General features: G+C 41.9%; 1 protein-coding gene across 3 annotated transcripts in view; it reads right to left on the reverse strand.

Moving 5' to 3' along the window:
* Positions 1-288: 288 nt before the first annotated feature.
* The window catches only part of LOC142381874 (netrin receptor UNC5D-like), a 318,795-nt gene continuing 300,102 nt past the window's right edge, over positions 289-18,981 (reverse strand). For all 3 annotated transcript variants that reach the window (XM_075467164.1, XM_075467162.1, XM_075467163.1), the window contains 2 exons: positions 7,969-8,147; positions 289-2,029 (listed from right to left, as the gene is read on the reverse strand). In XM_075467164.1, coding sequence (XP_075323279.1) covers positions 1,768-2,029; positions 7,969-8,147 — 441 coding nt within the window. In that variant the 3' untranslated portion in view covers positions 289-1,767. The remainder of the gene's footprint in view (positions 2,030-7,968; positions 8,148-18,981) is intronic.

An 18,981-nucleotide genomic window follows, 5' to 3' on the forward strand; every position in this document is an offset into this window, starting at 1 on the left:
AGGACCGGTTCCAGGCTCTGCTCTCCGTTGTTGGTGAGGAGGCAAAAAGTTTTCCAGCCGATTGCAGCAAAAATGTCAGAGAGTAGTTTCAACCGGACCGCGAGCCGGTGTCGCATTAAGCTGAAGAAGCTTAGAGGTGGTTCCATATTATGGATGTTACTTGTTACTTGCTGTTATTTGTTATTTACGCTTTGGCACGCACTCGACCCACCCCTGAGGGTCCCCTTTGTACAGTGGGAACGCAAAGCTGACCCCAAAGCGACCCGACCCGTACCGGACTGCAACGAGGCTAAACACTCCTGCCTTCAGCTGTGGGTGGTTTAAAATCTTTACTCTGGCTTCCAGTCAGTCACAGAATAGATTTTAAAAGCCTGCTGATGGTTTACAATCTGTGATCTGTTCAGAGAATATAAAGCCAGCAGAGCTCTTAGATCCAAGGACTCAGGTCAGCTGGTCCAGTCCAGAGTCCAGACTAAACATGGAGAAGCAGCATTTAGCTGTTATGCTGCAAACAAGTGGAACAAACTGCCAGTGGAGATTAAACTTTCACCAAATGGAGACATTTTTAAATCCAGGTTAAAGACATTTCTGTTCTCATGTGTCTATGCATGAAATCTGCACGATATCTTTGAACTTATCTGTTTTTAAATTCATTTAAATCATTTTATATGTTCCGCTTTATATTCTTTTATGTATTTTTAATGCTTCTTACACTCCCTGCTGCAATGCTTTTATTTTATGTGAAGCACTTTGAACTGTTTTGTACATGAAATGTGCAACAAATAAAGTTGATTTGATTTGGATAATGTTGTGGCTCACCCGTGAACAGTGACTCAGCGACTTTCAGGTAACAGTTAATCTGCAGGTTGTTTCCGGTGTGAAACTGCTGGCTAATACGCCGACGCCTGCAATCATTCGTGTGTGATTTATTACCGCTGTGCGCGGGTCAGCCTGCGCCTGTGGAGGGGCGGGGGGGGCAGCCGGGTGTGTTGGGGGGCTGATACGAGGCCTGGTGGCGGCGGTGATAAGACGCGGTGCCAGGAAGTGATGTTCGCCACGCCGTCTGTGTCTGCCAGCGAAGGAAACGGTCACGAACTGTAAAAGCCGCGGTTCCAAATCTTCCTCGGCCACATTACACCACATTCTTTTTTTTCTTTTGTCTGTAAATGAATAAGGAACACAAGCACCAAACTGTTCCAGTTGGGATTTTTTTTTAAGACACAAAGATGGAAATCATGAGATATCTGGCTTTGAAAGTTCACTATCACAATATATAAGCAGTCAGCAGCTTCCCCTTCAAAAAAAAAAAGTAGCTTTTAAAGCTCTCATTCGTCTGTTCCGATAGGGAGGGAGGTGTGAAACCAAATGAGTGGAAAACGGTGCCGCCGTCGGGTCACATGACCTGCGTATCAGAAGCTGTACGCAGGCGCGAGCGGCGTGCGTCGGGACTGCGGGGAAACGAGGGGAGAGAAGCAGCTCCCGTCTCTTCTGACAGCAGAACAAAAGGAAACAGTGAAAGAAAAGGTCTGAAAGGAGCCGAGGAGCTGAGTGGAAAGGCAGAAACAGATTTACAGTCCATCCACAGGCGGGTTCTGAACAGAGAGGGGCAGATCCACGGCAGGCGCCGCCTCACCTCGGCCCGCCGCGGTCGCTCGGCACGCTGACCGCCGGCACGTCCGCTCACCGCCAACCTCCCCGCCGCAGCGTCCCTGTGCGCGTACGCACAGACGTCCTCAGTCTGTCGCTGTGCACTCACCGCCTCTCCTCTCAGCCGGTGCACTCGGGGGACGCGTCCTCGCCCCGCTCGGTGGTCAGTTTGCCCGTTCCGCTCAGAGCGCCGGCGCGGACGTGATTGATGTCGGGCTCGGCCTCGTCCTGCTCCTTCGGGGAGCTTTTGGAGTGGATCTTGCCAATCTCCTCCAGGGCGCTGGCGAGAGAGTCGAGGTCGGCGGAGTCCTGGTGGCGAGCTTCCCACAGGCTCAGGATGACAGCCGAGGGGCTCCGCTGCTTTGCAAAGTAGCCCAGGTTCCTGTGGAGGGGCAAACAGCAGGGGCACTCTTTATATCCTGACAAATCACCACTCAAACTGCTGTTTTTGAACATTTCCTTTTGGAGTGTTTACTTTCTGCCGTGGATTAAAGGGATAGTTCGCCTCTTTTGACATGAAGCTGTATGACATCCCATAGTAGCAACATCATTTCTGAACATCTTCTTACCCCCTGCTGCGTCCTGTGAGCAGAGTTCCAGCCTCGTTTTGGTGTTGATGAAGGTAGTCCGGCTAGTTGGCTGGGGCTTAAAAATTAAAGCGTTTTGCTTCTCAAAACAATATGCGTTCAAAAGAGTAATACATTTTCGTCACAAAATCGTTCTCCAGGAAAAAGTCAGACCTCACAATCTCTTGGCCCTATTTTCTCTCCCTTCGTATCACTGCCTGCTGTGTAGACCGTGCAGACCGAAGTGCAGACCGAGCAGTCCCCTGCTTCACTGGAAAAAATCTAAATCTTACCAAGTATATTTGTCTCATTGAGTATCTCATTACACTTGATATAAGACACAATTGCCTAACAAGTAATATTTCAGCCAGATACGGGGACTTGTTTTAATACAATACATAGATATTCCAGATGAAATTCTTGTTAATTAAAAAATTCTTGAAAACATCTTGTTCTGAGTCATATTTCATATGAAACAAGCTTTTTTTTTTCATTTGAAGAGGTTTTTAAGCTAATTTCAAGATCACTTTTATCTCAAAAGTCCTAAATATCACATCTTATTTCAATAAACCTTGACAAGCCGATTTTCACTAGTTCCATTGGCAGATTTTTTTGCTTATTTCAAGCAAAACGTCTTTTATTTGTTGTTTTTTTAACTTATTTTTGGAGGGGCATTTTTTCCAGTGTTCCGAGCAGCAAACACCGTAACAGGCGCGGCTGTCGGCAGGCGGCAGCAGGCAGTGATACGAAGGGAGAGAAAATAGGGCCAAGCGATTGTGAGGTCTGACTTTTTCCTGGAGAACGATTTTGTGATGCAAATATATTACTCTGTTGAACGCATATTGTTTTGAGAAGCAAAACGCTTTATTTTTTAAACCCCAGCCAACTAGCCGGACGACCTTCATCAACGCCAAAACGAGGCTGGAACTCTGCTCACAGGACGCAGCAGGGGGTAAGAAGATGTTCAGAAATGATGTTGCTAATATGGGATGTCATACAGCTTCACGTCAAAAGAGGCGAACTGTCCCTTTAATTCTTTGTTCCTGTGAGTATTTCTGGAGAAATAAACAAAAATAACTTTATTTATCTGTGTTTGCTTTACGGCAGCCAGCAGTGGAGCTGCGCAGCACAGAGCAGGAGGAGGATAAATCAGACCGATTCACACTCAACACTCATTAGCAGGATCAGTTCATCGTTGGCTCTGATCTTTTCATGGCATTAGCTGACAAAAAGGAAGATTCAAAATGAGTTTTCTTTCAATCGGGGGGATACAGTCAAGTGCGTGAAATCAATAAATACGACAATCAGCGGGTTCTGTGAACATCAGAAAAAGACCAAATGAGATCAAACTAGCTGTAAAACACCAGCATGTTACAAGCCTCTGCTGTGGGATGCAGTGGATGTTGTTTTAGGGTAAAAATACTTTTTCCCCTCCAAGGAGGATTCCAAACCCAACCACTGCTTGGTTGGGTTTGGTGCTACGTCTATGTGGCTGGTAGGAAAGGCTAATAAGAACGTGCTGAATACGTTCAAAGTGTCGAAATAGAAGCCAAAAACGGAGAATCCTGTCAGGTTTCCTTATCAATGAACCCTTTTGTGATTAGTTTCTTCTATCAGTGCAAGGGATGCACCGATACCGATACGGGTATCGGGCCGATACTATTCTAATATACTTGAAGTCGTTAAAGTTAACTGATACCAATTTATTGCATAAAGACCGCGATCAGAGGGTGGCTTGTCATTTTTGTTGTATTTTTTTTTAGATTGAAGGCTCGAGGAGATGTCGAGCTAATCGGGAACAGTGTGGTTAGGCTAGTGAGACCGAAACCTGTCTTCCAATTCATTGCATTTTTTTTTTGTGGTAGAAGTATCGGCATCGGCAAGTACTCAGATCCAAGTATCGGTATCGTATCGGTTTGAAAAAAAGTGGCATCGCTGCATCCCTAATCAGTGCCTGATTAGGGACTGATTTCTTTATATTTTTTTACTTCCAACCAGCCAGACTGTCTTGTAATCTTCTAAAGTTTTCTTCAGCAACAGTTCTCCAGGCTTCCTGAAGGTTTTTCAAAGTTTTTCTTGTTTTCAGTCCAGTTCTTGCACCTTGTACCATCTTCAGAGGAAAGGAAAGGCAGAAAAAAGGCTCCTAACTCAAGGGATGAACCAGTGTTGTGTCCACACAGAACAGACAACTAAGCAAAGAAGCCGTTTTAAATCATATCTTTAGGCTCTTTGTTCCCAGCAGCCTGTCACAGAGACACATCATTTGTTCCCATTTCTTTAACTGCATCTGTGAAAAACAGCTTCATTGTTTCAACTTTTTTGTACATTTACGTTAAAACTGTTTTCAGTTACTAAAAGAGTCAAATTAATAAATGAAATTCAGTTTAAAAAAAATCCTAATCTCAAAAAAATGAACGTTATCATGTCTAAAAGTAGAAAAGTAGGAAAAAACAGACAATAATAACAATTGTATTTTATTCAACATCAACAAAAAGTAAATAAGATTCAATTTAAAGCTTAAAAAAGGAATATAAGATATAATCTAATGACTAATTATGGAAAAATTCATATAAATTAAAGGATTAAACTGTTTTATGCCACCAGAAATGAATAATCTAGAAGCTCTTTGTGGGTTTTAGACTGGAATTAAGATTTGTTCCCATTTCTTTAGCTGCATGTGTGAAAAACAGCAAAGATAACACAGTGTGACAGACAGAAAACAGGATTTCTGCAGCAACAAGGTGATTCCCAAAGAGCTGTTAGCTGAAAACTTGGCATATCTCAGCATGGTGTGCAGTGTGTCCTTAAAACATTTGAGGAAACTGGACAAGTGGAGGACAGAAGAAGAAGTGTCAGGCCTAAAGAACTATCTCCAGCAGATGAACAGGATCTGAAAGTGATGTCCTTAAGAAAGAGGAAAACATCCAGCAAAGCCCTGACACAGGAGCTGAGAGATGCATCTGGACCTTCAGCTGATCCATCTGCTGTTGGCCCAAGCCTCATCAGAAATGGGCTCCATGGAAGGGTGGCTGTCAGGAAGCCGTTCTTAAGGAAGGGAAACAGGGAGAAAAGGCTGAGCTGTGCCAAAGGACACAAGAAGTGGGCTGAAAATCAGTGGCAGCGGGTCTGATGGAGGGATGAATCCTCCCCAGAGCCCGGAGCTCAACAATACTGAAGCAGTGTGGGATCATGTTGGCAGAGAACGCAACAAAAGGCAGCCCACATCCAAAGAAGAGCTTTGGGATGTCCTTCAAGAAGCCTGGAGAACTATTCCTGAAGACTCCTTAAATTTAATAAATCACTTTCCTCCTTTTATCCTGGAAACATATAAAGACATGAAGGATGGCTGAGGACTTAATGAGCAGTTCATCAGCTCTGCTGACAGCTGGAACCCAAAACAAACAGAAACTATGTCGCTACATGACATGTGAGTGTATGCTCCATAATTCCTGCTGTTCTTTTCAGATCACATCCCTCATCAGTGTTCCATCTATTTGGTGAAATTACACCAAATACAACCACATATGTATCAGCTCTCATGATTATCACCATATGCGAGCATAAGGCTTTAAAGATATCCACTTAGAAAACATCAACAACACTTAATGTGTGCGGAAGATGAGACCCAATTATAGAATATGTGAAGAATACTTTTCCACGCAGCCTTTGACACTGAAAGCCCATTTAACTTCAAAATCTAAACCAGAAAAAACACCTTTTTCTTTACTTTACTCTCAGAAAACGAGCTTATAAATGTCTTAAACGGCGTGTTGCAGGAGTAAAAAACACCATCTGCTTTTTCAGGGAGGTAAAACAACGAGTGTGACCTTTCGAGACAATTAGGAACATAATCAAGAATAAATTAACATCACAAGTCACGAGTAATTACAGGCAAACGGAGCTTGGTCGGATTTCTCTGTCAGGATCCGCCTAAGTGAAATAAAATAGAGCTTGTTGCCATGCCAATGCAGCACAATGTTTGTTTAATTCAGCGGTGAGTCCAGTTGGGGGCAGTGCAGCCCTGCTTCTGCTTTCCAGGAGGAATCACAACAAGCAACATTAAAGGCTGCAGCTCCCAGTCACACCGGGCTCAGTTAAAAGCCGCCCGACTCGGAGAGGAGAGCTTATCTGGATTTGGAATCCCACAGGACTTCTTGTAGGTACCCGTGTCTCATGAATCAAGCACTTAACGGGAAATTATAGGAGCCACGAGCTCGGAGCACGCAAAGAAAACCCACTCGCCGGAGCGAATTCCAGTGCGGCGCCTCGTCATAAATGAATATTTCAAAAAGAAGAGCGATGGGGGTAATAAGTTAGTTATCACAGACAGATCAGAGCGATACCACTGAGCGAGATGAGATGCCTTTGATATCACGCTCTTTATTTCTCAGAAGGAAATTGGATATTAAGGCCAGGAGAACCCAAACGGAGTATTTAATGTTCCACCAGTGGACGACACAATCGCTTAGTCAGCATTCCGGTCTCCTCCTGCTGAGGAAACTTTCAGGAGGTCATCAAACCATTACAGGAGACATTCTCACGACTGTGTGTATGAGGTGAAACTTTGTACTTTAAAGGGATAGTTCGCCTCTTTTGACATGAAGCTGTATGACATCCCATATCAGCAACATCATTTATGAACATCTTCTTACCCCCTGCTGCGTCCTGTGAGCCGAGTTCCAGCCTCGTTTTGGTGTTGACGGAAGTAGTTCCGGCTAGTTGGCTGGGGTTTAAAAAATAAAGCGTTTTGCTTCTCAAAACAATATGCGTTCAAAAGAGTAATACATTTGCAGAACAAAATGGTTCTCCAGGAAAAAGTCAGACCTCACAATCTCTTGGCCCTATTTTCTCTCCCTTCGTATCACTGCCTGCTGTGTAGACCATGCAGACCGAAGTGCAGACCGAGCAGTCCCCTGCTTCACTGGAAAAAATCTAAATCTTACCAAGTATATTTGTTTCATTGAGTATCTCATTACACTTAATATAAGACAAAATTGCCTAACAAGTACTATTTCAGCCAGATATAGGGACTTGTTTGAAGACAATACATCTAGAATATCTTGTTAAGTGAGTTAAGTAAGTTAAAAAATTCTTGAAAACATCTTGATCTGGTCATATTTCATATGAAACAAGCTTTTTCTTCATTTGAAGAGGTTTTTAAGCTAATTTCAAGATCACTTTTATCTCAAAAGTCCCAAATATCACATTTTATTTCAAGAAATCTTGACAAGCCGATTTTCATTAATTCCATTGGCAGATTTATTTTTGCTTATTTCAAGCAAAAACGTCTCGTATTTGTTGTTTTTTAACTTATTTTTGGAGGGGCATTTTTTCCAGTGTTCCGAGCAGCAAACACCGTAACAGGTGCGGCTGGCGTCAGGCGGCAGCAGGCAGTGATACGAAGGGAGAGAAAATAGGGCCAAGCGATTGTGAGGTCTGACTTTTTCCTGGAGAACGATTTTGTGATGCAAATGTATTACTCTGTTGAACGCATATTGTTTTGAGAAGCAAAACGCTTTATTTTTTAAACCCCAGCCAACTAGCCGGACTACCTTCATCAACACCAAAACGAGGCTGGAACTCTGCTCACAGGACGCAGCAGGGGGTAAGAAGATGTTCAGAAATGATGCTGCTGATATGGGATGTCATACAGCTTCATGTCAAAAGAGGCGAACTATCCCTTTAAGGCTAACAGAAATCTTTCCCTTACGTTCATTCACACCTCACCCACGACGGTAAGACTCTGTAAACTCACCGGTCTAAGTGGAGTTTCTGGGCTAAGAGTTGCCAGTCCTTGCCCTTGGCGTTGGCAGTGTCGAAGGTGGCGCAGATCCTCTGGCGGATGGACAGGGGGATTTTAAAGGCCTTGGGCCCCGTTTGGGATGTAACGGTGCAGTCGGTCTGCATAAAAAACGGTACCGACTCCTTTTCACCCTGACGGAACAGAGCAGAAACAGAACAAAGGTCAGAGGTAAATATTGTTATTAGCTTGTTTTAACTGGCCTGCGGAGGCAGGTGATGACTGGGTCAGGACCAGAGGTGGGTAGTAACAAGTTACATTTACTTGAGTAAGTTTTTGAAAACATCATACTTCTAGGAGTAGTTTTAAATCTCTATACTTTTTACTTTTACTTGAGTAGATGTGTGCAGCAGAAACTGTCCTCTTACTCCGCTACATTAGGCTACAATGAGCTGGTTACTTTTCTTCTTACCTCTTTGGTATTCTACGCCTCATTATTTTTATCCCCCCGCGTACGCCTCATTTTAATGTTTTATTCTGACAGAGAGAGAGACTTCCGCCAAAGGCTCTACCACCTGACTGTGTTCCACCAATCAGACGCAGCCGTGCAGTCTGGTCACGTGACCATACTCGATCTCAGCGGCGGGACGGGTTAGCTTTAGCATTAGCAGTCGTAGCAAACAAACAAAGAAACAGATGAAAAATGTCAGAACCAACGGTGGGAAATGAAGACGCAGACGAGGCCTCATACTGAAAGCATGTTTACCTTACAAAGAGTGAGAAACAGCAGCTACATTATGTGTCTTCTGTGGCAACCAAAACAAACGCACATTTCAGCAGAAACTCAACATCTAACTTGAGGAAACATGTAGCGGTAAGTTTCCTAAACTCGTTTTTTCCCCCATGGATAGATGAATGTTTGTTTTTTAGGTTACATATGGGTTACATATGTTTTAAACATTTCCTAAGTCTCTTTTCTTTTTTTTATTGAAGTACTTGAATTTACCTGGATTATTTTAATTGAAGCTATTTTGTAATTAATTCATTCAATTTAATTTATTTTATCAATTGGATGAACTCTAATTTGCCTAAAGATGATTATTTAGTATTTCTGTCTGTCTGATTGAATGCTTGTGTTAACAAATAAATCAGACGTTACTCAACAGTTACTCAGTACTTGAGTAGTTTTTTCACCGAGCACTTTTTTACTCTTACTCAAGTAATTATTTGGATGATTATGTTTTACTTTTACTTGAGTCAAATTATTCTAAAGTAACAGTACTTTTACTTGAGTACAATTTTTGGCTACTCTACCCACCTCTGGTCAGGACCATTCAGACAGTATGTTAAACACTGTGAGACTCCTGTAAATGAACCACTGAGACAAAGCTGGTGAGATCTGGCAGCCTCTAATGGGGTGGTTAACGTAACAAACAACCCTGTGGAACAGACTTTAAAAGACACCATTCAAGCTTTGAGCTAGAAGATTTAAGATGGAGCATCAGTCACAATATTTCCATGAAACAGACTGATTTATGTCAAGCAGAGATTTTATCCTGATGAAGGTTCGTGGACGATGGAACTCGCTGTTGAACAGATGGTGGCAGCATCACCGCGCGCTGATGTATTCTCAACACTTGAACCTGGAGGAGGGAAGAAGAAGAACAGAAAAGCAAAACAATGCTTTTCCTGCTCGTCAGCAACTCTTTAAAGCAGTTTGAATTCTGTTTGTTCCGTGAGAAAGCCAAACTTTCTCCGTCTGTAATCTATAAACCATGAGCTAAAAAAAGGGCTGGAAGCTGAAACATAAATGTTGCCGGTGCATCGACAGTCTTCTGCATGGTCCCAGAAGCAGGAGAGTTAGTTATCAGCTCTGCTTTAAAGGTGGATGGAGCGCCGATGGTGTACGTGCACAGCTGACAAACATAGTGCACGAGCTGCAGCTGTGGCGTGACATCCGTTGTCAGGACTGAGTTCTGAGCTGAGAGAAAAGCTCCACAGCAGCATTATCCTGTCACTCTGCTGAGCCGGTGGAAGTCCAGCTGAAGAGGTAAATATGGGCTTTGTGGATGATGGTGATTAATGTCTTACTGTGCACCTGCTCTTCTTCAACATTTGCAAAAGGTAAAAAAAAAAGGCAGCGTAGAAAAAAGAGGAGAAAAGTGAGAATAACAATCGGGTTAAAACAGTCAGGATAAAACAGTCGGGTTAAATAAGTCGGGTTAGGGGCGGTCGGGATAAAACAGTCGGGATAAAACAGTCGGGATAAAAAAGGCTTAAAACAGTCGGGATAAAACAGTCGGGATAAAACAGTCGGGTTAAAACAGTCATAAAAGAGTCGGGATAAAACAGTCGGGTTAAAACAGGCTTAAAACAGTCGGGTTAAAACAGTCATAAAAGAGTCGGGATAAAACAGTCGGGTTAAAACAGGCTTAAAACAGTCGGGTTAAAACAGGCTTAAAACAGTCGGGTTAAAACAGTCGGGTTAAAACAGGCTTAAAACAGTCGGGTTAAAACAGTCGGGTTAAAACAGTCATAAAAGAGTCGGGATAAAACAGTCGGGTTAAAACAGGCTTAAAACAGTCGGGTTAAAACAGGCTTAAAACAGTCGGGTTAAAACAGTCGGGTTAAAACAGGCTTAAAACAGTCGGGTTAAAACAGTCGGGTTAAAACAGGCTTAAAACAGTCGGGTTAAAACAGTCGGGTTAGGGGCGGTCGGGTTAAAACAGTCGGGTTAAAACAGGCTTAAAACAGTCGGGTTAAAACAGTCGGGTTAAAACAGTCGGGTTAAAACAGTCGGGTTAAAACAGGCTTAAAACAGTCGGGATAAAACAGTCGGGTTAAAACAGGCTTAAAACAGTCGGGTTAAAACAGTCGGGTCAAAACAGTCGGGTTAGGGGCGGTCGGGTTAAAACAGTCGGGTTAAAACAGGCTTAAAACAGTCGGGTTAAAACAGTCAGGTTAAAACAGTCGGGTTAAATAAGTCGGGTTAGGGGCGGTCGGGTTAAAACAGTCGGGTTAAAACAGGCTTAAAACAGTCGGGTTAAAACAGTCAGGTTAAAACAGTCGGGATAAAAAAGGCTTAAAACAGTCGGGATAAAACAGTCGGGATAAAACAGTCGGGTTAAAACAGTCGGGATAAAAAAGGCTTAAAACAGTCGGGATAAAACAGTCGGGATAAAACAGTCGGGTTAAAACAGTCATAAAAGAGTCGGGATAAAACAGTCGGGTTAAAAAAGGCTTAAAACAGTCGGGTTAAAACAGTCATAAAAGAGTCGGGATAAAACAGTCGGGTTAAAACAGGCTTAAAACAGTCGGGTTAAAACAGTCGGGTTAAAACAGGTTTAAAACAGTCGGGTTAAAACAGGCTTAAAACAGTCGGGTTAAAACAGGCTTAAAACAGTCGGGTTAAAACAGTCGGGTTAAAACAGGCTTAAAACAGTCGGGTTAAAACAGGCTTAAAACAGTCAGGTTAAAACAGGCTTAAAACAGTCGGGTTAAAACAGGCTTAAAACAGTCAGGTTAAAACAGGCTTAAAACAGTCGGGTTAAAACAGGCTTAAAACAGTCAGGTTAAAACAGGCTTAAAACAGTCGGGTTAAAACAGTCGGGATAAAACAGTCGGGTTAAAACAGTCGGGTTAAAACAGGCTTAAAACAGTCGGGATAAAACAGTCGGGTTAAAAAAGGCTTAAAACAGTCAGGTTAAAACAGTCGGGATAAAACAGTCGGGTTAAAACAGGCTTAAAACAGTCGGGATAAAACAGTCGGGTTAAAACAGGCTTAAAACAGTCGGGATAAAACAGTCGGGTTAAAACAGGCTTAAAACAGTCGGGTTAAAACAGGCTTAAAACAGTCGGGATAAAACAGTCGGGTTAAAACAGGCTTAAAACAGTCGGGATAAAACAGTCGGGTTAAAACAGTCGGGATAAAACAGTCGGGTTAAAACAGTCGGGATAAAACAGTCGGGTTAAAACAGTCGGGTTAAAACAGTCGGGATAAAACAGTCGGGTTAAAACAGTCGGGTTAAAACAGTCGGGATAAAACAGTCGGGTTAAAACAGGCTTAAAACAGTCAGGTTAAAACAGGCTTAAAACAGTCGGGTTAAAACAGGCTTAAAACAGTCGGGTTAAAACAGGCTTAAAACAGTCGGGTTAAAACAGGCTTAAAACAGTCGGGTTAAAACAGGCTTAAAACAGTCGGGTTAAAACAGGCTTAAAACAGTCGGGTTAAAACAGGCTTAAAACAGTCGGGTTAAAACAGGCTTAAAACAGTCAGGTTAAAACAGGCTTAAAACAGTCGGGTTAAAACAGTCGGGATAAAACAGTCGGGTTAAAACAGTCGGGTTAAAACAGGCTTAAAACAGTCAGGTTAAAACAGTCGGGATAAAACAGTCGGGTTAAAACAGTCGGGATAAAACAGGCTTAAAACAGTCGGGTTAAAACAGGCTTAAAACAGTCGGGTTAAAAAAGGCTTAAAACAGTCAGGTTAAAACAGTCGGGATAAAACAGGCTTAAAACAGTCGGGTTAAAAAAGGCTTAAAACAGTCGGGATAAAACAGTCGGGTTAAAACAGGCTTAAAACAGTCGGGTTAAAACAGGCTTAAAACAGTCGGGATAAAACAGTCGGGTTAAAACAGGCTTAAAACAGTCGGGATAAAACAGTCGGGTTAAAACAGTCGGGATAAAACAGTCGGGTTAAAACAGTCGGGTTAAAACAGTCGGGATAAAACAGTCGGGTAAAAACAGTCGGGTTAAAACAGTCGGGATAAAACAGTCGGGTTAAAACAGTCGGGTTAAAACAGTCGGGATAAAACAGTCGGGTTAAAACAGTCGGGTTAAAACAGGCTTAAAACAGTCGGGATAAAACAGTCGGGTTAAAACAGGCTTAAAACAGTCGGGATAAAACAGTCGGGTTAAAACAGTCGGGATAAAACAGTCGGGTTAAAACAGTCGGGATAAAACAGTCGGGTTAAAACAGTCAGGTTAAAACAGGCTTAAAACAGTCGGGATAAAACAGTCGGGTTAAAACAGGCTTAAAACAGTCGGGTTAAAACAGGCTTAAAACAGTCGGGTTAAAACAGGCTTAAAACAGTCAGGTTAAAACAGGCTTAAAACAGTCGGGTTAAAACAGGCTTAAAACAGTCAGGTTAAAACAGGCTTAAAACAGTCGGGTTAAAACAGGCTTAAAACAGTCGGGTTAAAACAGTCGGGTTAAAACAGTCGGGTTAAAACAGTCGGGTTAAAACAGGCTTAAAACAGTCGGGATAAAACAGTCGGGTTAAAACAGGCTTAAAACAGTCGGGATAAAACAGTCGGGTTAAAACAGTCGGGATAAAACAGTCGGGTTAAAACAGTCAGGTTAAAACAGGCTTAAAACAGTCGGGATAAAACAGTCGGGTTAAAATAGGCTTAAAACAGTCGGGTTAAAACAGGCTTAAAACAGTCAGGTTAAAACAGGCTTAAAACAGTCGGGTTAAAACAGTCGGGTTAAAACAGGCTTAAAACAGTCAGGTTAAAACAGGCTTAAAACAGTCGGGTTAAAACAGTCGGGTTAAAACAGGCTTAAAACAGTTGGGTTAAAACAGTCGGGTTAAAACAGTCGGGTTAAAACAGGCTTAAAATAGTCAGGTTAAAACAGGCTTAAAACAGTCGGGTTAAAACAGTCGGGTTAAAACAGGCTTAAAACAGTCGGGATAAAACAGTCGGGTTAAAACAGTCGGGATAAAACAGTCGGGATAAAAAAGGCTTAAAACAGTCGGGATAAAACAGTCGGGTTAAAACAGGCTTAAAACAGTCGGGTTAAAACAGGCTTAAAACAGTCGGGTTAAAACAGTCGGGTTAAAACAGGCTTAAAACAGTCGGGTTAAAACAGTCGGGTTAAAACAGGCTTAAAACAGTCGGGATAAAACAGTCGGGTTAAAACAGTCGGGATAAAAAAGGCTTAAAACAGTCGGGATAAAACAGTCGGGATAAAACAGTCGGGTTAAAACAGGCTTAAAACAGTCGGGATAAAACAGTCGGGATAAAACAGTCGGGTTAAAACAGTCAGGTTAAAACAGTCGGGTTAAAATAGTCGGCATAAAAGAGTCGCGATAAAAAAATCGGGTTAAAACAGTCGGGTTAAAACAGGCTTAAAACAGTCGGGTTAAAACAGTCAGGTTAAAACAGTCGGGTTAAATAAGTCGGGTTAGGGGCGGTCGGGTTAAAACAGGCTTAAAACAGTCGGGATAAAAAAGGCTTAAAACAGTCGGGATAAAACAGTCGGGATAAAACAGTCGGGTTAAAACAGTCAGGTTAAAACAGTCGGGATAAAAAAGGCTTAAAACAGTCGGGATAAAACAGTCGGGTTAAAACAGTCATAAAAGAGTCGGGATAAAACAGTCGGGTTAAAACAGGCTTAAAACAGTCGGGTTAAAACAGTCAGGTTAAAACAGTCGGGTTAAAATAGTCGGCATAAAAGAGTCGCGATAAAAAAATCGGGTTAAAACAGTCGGGTTAAAACAGGCTTAAAACAGTCGGGATAAAACAGTCGGGATAAAAAAGGCTTAAAAAAGTCGGGATAAAACAGTCGGGTTAAAACAGTCGGGATAAAACAGTCGGGATAAAAAAGGCTTAAAAAAGTCGGGATAAAACAGTCGGGTTAAAACAGTCGGGTTAAAACAGGCTTAAAACAGTCGGGATAAAACAGTCGGGTTAAAACAGTCGGGATAAAAGAGTCGGGTTAAAACAGGCTTAAAACAGTCGGGTTAAAACAGGCTTAAAACAGTCAGGTTTAAACAGGCTTAAAACAGTCGGGTTAAAACAGTCGGGTTAAAACAGGCTTAAAACAGTCGGGTTAAAACAGGCTTAAAACAGTCAGGTTAAAACAGGCTTAAAACAGTCGGGTTAAAACAGGCTTAAAACAGTCGGGTTAAAACAGTCGGGTTAAAACAGGCTTAAAACAGTCGGGTTAAAACAGGCTTAAAACAGTCAGGTTAAAACAGGCTTAAAACAGTCGGGTTAAAACAGTCGGGTTAAAACAGTCGGCTTAAAACAGGCTTAAAACAGTCAGGTTAAAACAGGCTTAAAACAGTCGGGTTAAAACAGTCGGGTTAAAACAGGCTTAAAACAGTTGGGTTAAAACAGTCGGGTTAAAACAGTCAGGTTAAAACAGGCTTAAAACAGTCAGGTTAAAACAGGCTTAAAACAGTCGGGTTAAAACAGTCGGGTTAAAACAGGCTTAAAACAGTCGGGATAAAACAGTCAGGTTAAAACAGTCGGGATAAAACAGTCGGGATAAAAAAGGCTTAAAACAGTCGGGATAAAACAGTCGGGATAAAACAGGCTTAAAACAGTCGGGTTAAAACAGGCTTAAAACAGTCAGGTTAAAACAGGCTTAAAACAGTCGGGTTAAAACAGTCGGGTTAAAACAGGCTTAAAACAGTCGGGATAAAACAGTCGGGTTAAAACAGTCGGGATAAAACAGTCGGGTTAAAACAGTCGGGATAAAACAGTCGGGATAAAAAAGGCTTAAAAAAGTCGGGATAAAACAGTTGGGATAAAAAAAAGGCTTAAAACAGTCGGGTTAAAACAGTCGGGATAAAACAGTCGGGATAAAAGAGTCGGGTTAAAACAGTCGGGTTAAAACAGTCGGGTTAAAACAGGCTTAAAACAGTCGGGATAAAACAGTCGGGTTAAAACAGTCGGGATAAAAGAGTCGGGTTAAAACAGGCTTAAAACAGTCGGGTTAAAACAGTCGGGTTAAAACAGGCTTAAAACAGTCAGGTTAAAACAGGCTTAAAACAGTCAGGTTAAAACAGGCTTAAAACAGTCGGGTTAAAACAGGCTTAAAACAGTCGGGTTAAAACAGGCTTAAAACAGTCGGGTTAAAACAGGCTTAAAACAGTCAGGTTAAAACAGGCTTAAAACAGTCGGGTTAAAACAGGCTTAAAACAGTCAGGTTAAAACAGGCTTAAAACAGTCGGGTTAAAACAGTCGGGATAAAACAGTCGGGTTAAAACAGTCGGGTTAAAACAGGCTTAAAACAGTCGGGATAAAACAGTCGGGTTAAAAAAGGCTTAAAACAGTCAGGTTAAAACAGTCGGGATAAAACAGTCGGGTTAAAACAGGCTTAAAACAGTCGGGATAAAACAGTCGGGTTAAAACAGGCTTAAAACAGTCGGGATAAAACAGTCGGGTTAAAACAGGCTTAAAACAGTCGGGTTAAAACAGGCTTAAAACAGTCGGGATAAAACAGTCGGGTTAAAACAGGCTTAAAACAGTCGGGATAAAACAGTCGGGTTAAAACAGTCGGGATAAAACAGTCGGGTTAAAACAGTCGGGATAAAACAGTCGGGTTAAAACAGTCGGGTTAAAACAGTCGGGATAAAACAGTCGGGTTAAAACAGTCGGGTTAAAACAGTCGGGATAAAACAGTCGGGTTAAAACAGGCTTAAAACAGTCAGGTTAAAACAGGCTTAAAACAGTCGGGTTAAAACAGGCTTAAAACAGTCGGGTTAAAACAGTCGGGTTAAAACAGGCTTAAAACAGTCGGGTTAAAACAGGCTTAAAACAGTCGGGTTAAAACAGGCTTAAAACAGTCGGGTTAAAACAGGCTTAAAACAGTCGGGTTAAAACAGTCGGGTTAAAACAGGCTTAAAACAGTCGGGTTAAAACAGTCGGGATAAAACAGTCGGGTTAAAACAGTCGGGTTAAAACAGGCTTAAAACAGTCGGGATAAAACAGTCGGGTTAAAAAAGGCTTAAAACAGTCAGGTTAAAACAGTCGGGATAAAACAGTCGGGTTAAAACAGGCTTAAAACAGTCGGGTTAAAAAAGGCTTAAAACAGTCAGGTTAAAACAGTCGGGATAAAACAGGCTTAAAACAGTCGGGTTAAAAAAGGCTTAAAACAGTCGGGATAAAACAGTCGGGTTAAAACAGGCTTAAAACAGTCGGGTTAAAACAGGCTTAAAACAGTCGGGATAAAACAGTCGGGTTAAAACAGGCTTAAAACAGTCGGGATAAAACAGTCGGGTTAAAACAGTCGGGATAAAACAGTCGGGTTAAAACAGTCGGGTTAAAACAGTCGGGATAAAACAGTCGGGTAAAAACAGTCGGGTTAAAACAGTCGGGATAAAACAGTCGGGTTAAAACAGTCGGGTTAAAACAGGCTTAAAACAGTCGGGATAAAACAGTCGGGTTAAAACAGGCTTAAAACAGTCGGGATAAAACAGTCGGGTTAAAACAGTCGGGATAAAACAGTCGGGTTAAAACAGTCGGGATAAAAGAGTCGGGATAAAACAGTCGGGTTAAAACAGGCTTAAAACAGTCGGGATAAAACAGTCGGGTTAAAACAGTCGGGTTAAAACAGGCTTAAAACAGTCGGGATAAAACAGTCGGGTTAAAACAGTCGGGATAAAAGAGTCGGGTTAAAACAGGCTTAAAACAGTCGGGTTAAAACAGTCGGGTTAAAACAGGCTTAAAACAGTCGGGTTAAAACAGGCTTAAAACAGTCAGGTTAAAACAGGCTTAAAACAGTCAGGTTAAAACAGGCTTAAAACAGTCGGGTTAAAACAGGCTTAAAACAGTCGGGTTAAAACAGTCGGGTTAAAACAAGCTTAAAACAGTCGGGTTAAAACAGGCTTAAAACAGTCGGGTTAAAACAGGCTTAAAACAGTCAGGTTAAAACAGGCTTAAAACAGTCAGGTTAAAACAGGCTTAAAACAGTCGGGTTAAAACAGGCTTAAAACAGTCGGGTTAAAACAGGCTTAAAACAGTCGGGTTAAAACAGGCTTAAAACAGTCAGGTTAAAACAGGCTTAAAACAGTCGGGTTAAAACAGGCTTAAAACAGTCGGGTTAAAACAGTCAGGTTAAAACAGTCGGGATAAAACAGTCGGGTTAAAACAGTCGGGTTAAAACAGGCTTAAAACAGTCGGGATAAAACAGTCGGGTTAAAAAAGGCTTAAAACAGTCAGGTTAAAACAGTCGGGATAAAACAGTCGGGTTAAAACAGGCTTAAAACAGTCGGGATAAAACAGTCGGGTTAAAACAGGCTTAAAACAGTCGGGATAAAACAGTCGGGTTAAAACAGGCTTAAAACAGTCGGGTTAAAACAGGCTTAAAACAGTCGGGATAAAACAGTCGGGTTAAAACAGGCTTAAAACAGTCGGGATAAAACAGTCGGGTTAAAACAGTCGGGATAAAACAGTCGGGTTAAAACAGTCGGGATAAAACAGTCGAGTTAAAACAGTCGGGTTAAAACAGTCGGGATAAAACAGTCGGGTTAAAACAGTCGGGTTAAAACAGTCGGGATAAAACAGTCGGGTTAAAACAGTCGGGTTAAAACAGTCGGGATAAAACAGTCGGGTTAAAACAGTCGGGTTAAAACAGGCTTAAAACAGTCGGGATAAAACAGTCGGGTTAAAACAGGCTTAAAACAGTCGGGATAAAACAGTCGGGTTAAAACAGTCGGGATAAAACAGTCGGGTTAAAACAGTCGGGTTAAAACAGTCGGGATAAAACAGTCGGGTTAAAACAGTCAGGTTAAAACAGGCTTAAAACAGTCGGGATAAAACAGTCGGGTTAAAACAGGCTTAAAACAGTCGGGTTAAAACAGTCGGGATAAAACAGTCGGGATAAAACAGTCGGGTTAAAACAGTCGGGTTAAAACAGTCGGGTTAAAACAGGCTTAAAACAGTCGGGTTAAAACAGTCGGGATAAAACAGTCGGGATAAAACAGTCGGGTTAAAACAGTCGGGTTAAAACAGTCGGGTTAAAACAGGCTTAAAACAGTCGGGATAAAACAGTCGGGTTAAAAAAGGCTTAAAACAGTCGGGATAAAACAGTCGGGATAAAACAGTCGGGTTAAAACAGTCGGGTTAAAACAGTCGGGATAAAAGAGTCGGGATAAAACAGTCGGGATAAAACAGTCGGGTTAAAACAGTCGGGTTAAAACAGTCGGGATAAAACAGTCGGGTTAAAAAAGGCTTAAAACAGTCGGGATAAAACAGTCGGGTTAAAAAAGGCTTAAAACAGTCGGGATAAAACAG

The sequence above is a fragment of the Odontesthes bonariensis genome, chromosome 6 (assembly GCF_027942865.1).
Source record: "Odontesthes bonariensis isolate fOdoBon6 chromosome 6, fOdoBon6.hap1, whole genome shotgun sequence".
NCBI classification, from domain to species: domain Eukaryota; kingdom Metazoa; phylum Chordata; class Actinopteri; order Atheriniformes; family Atherinopsidae; genus Odontesthes; species Odontesthes bonariensis.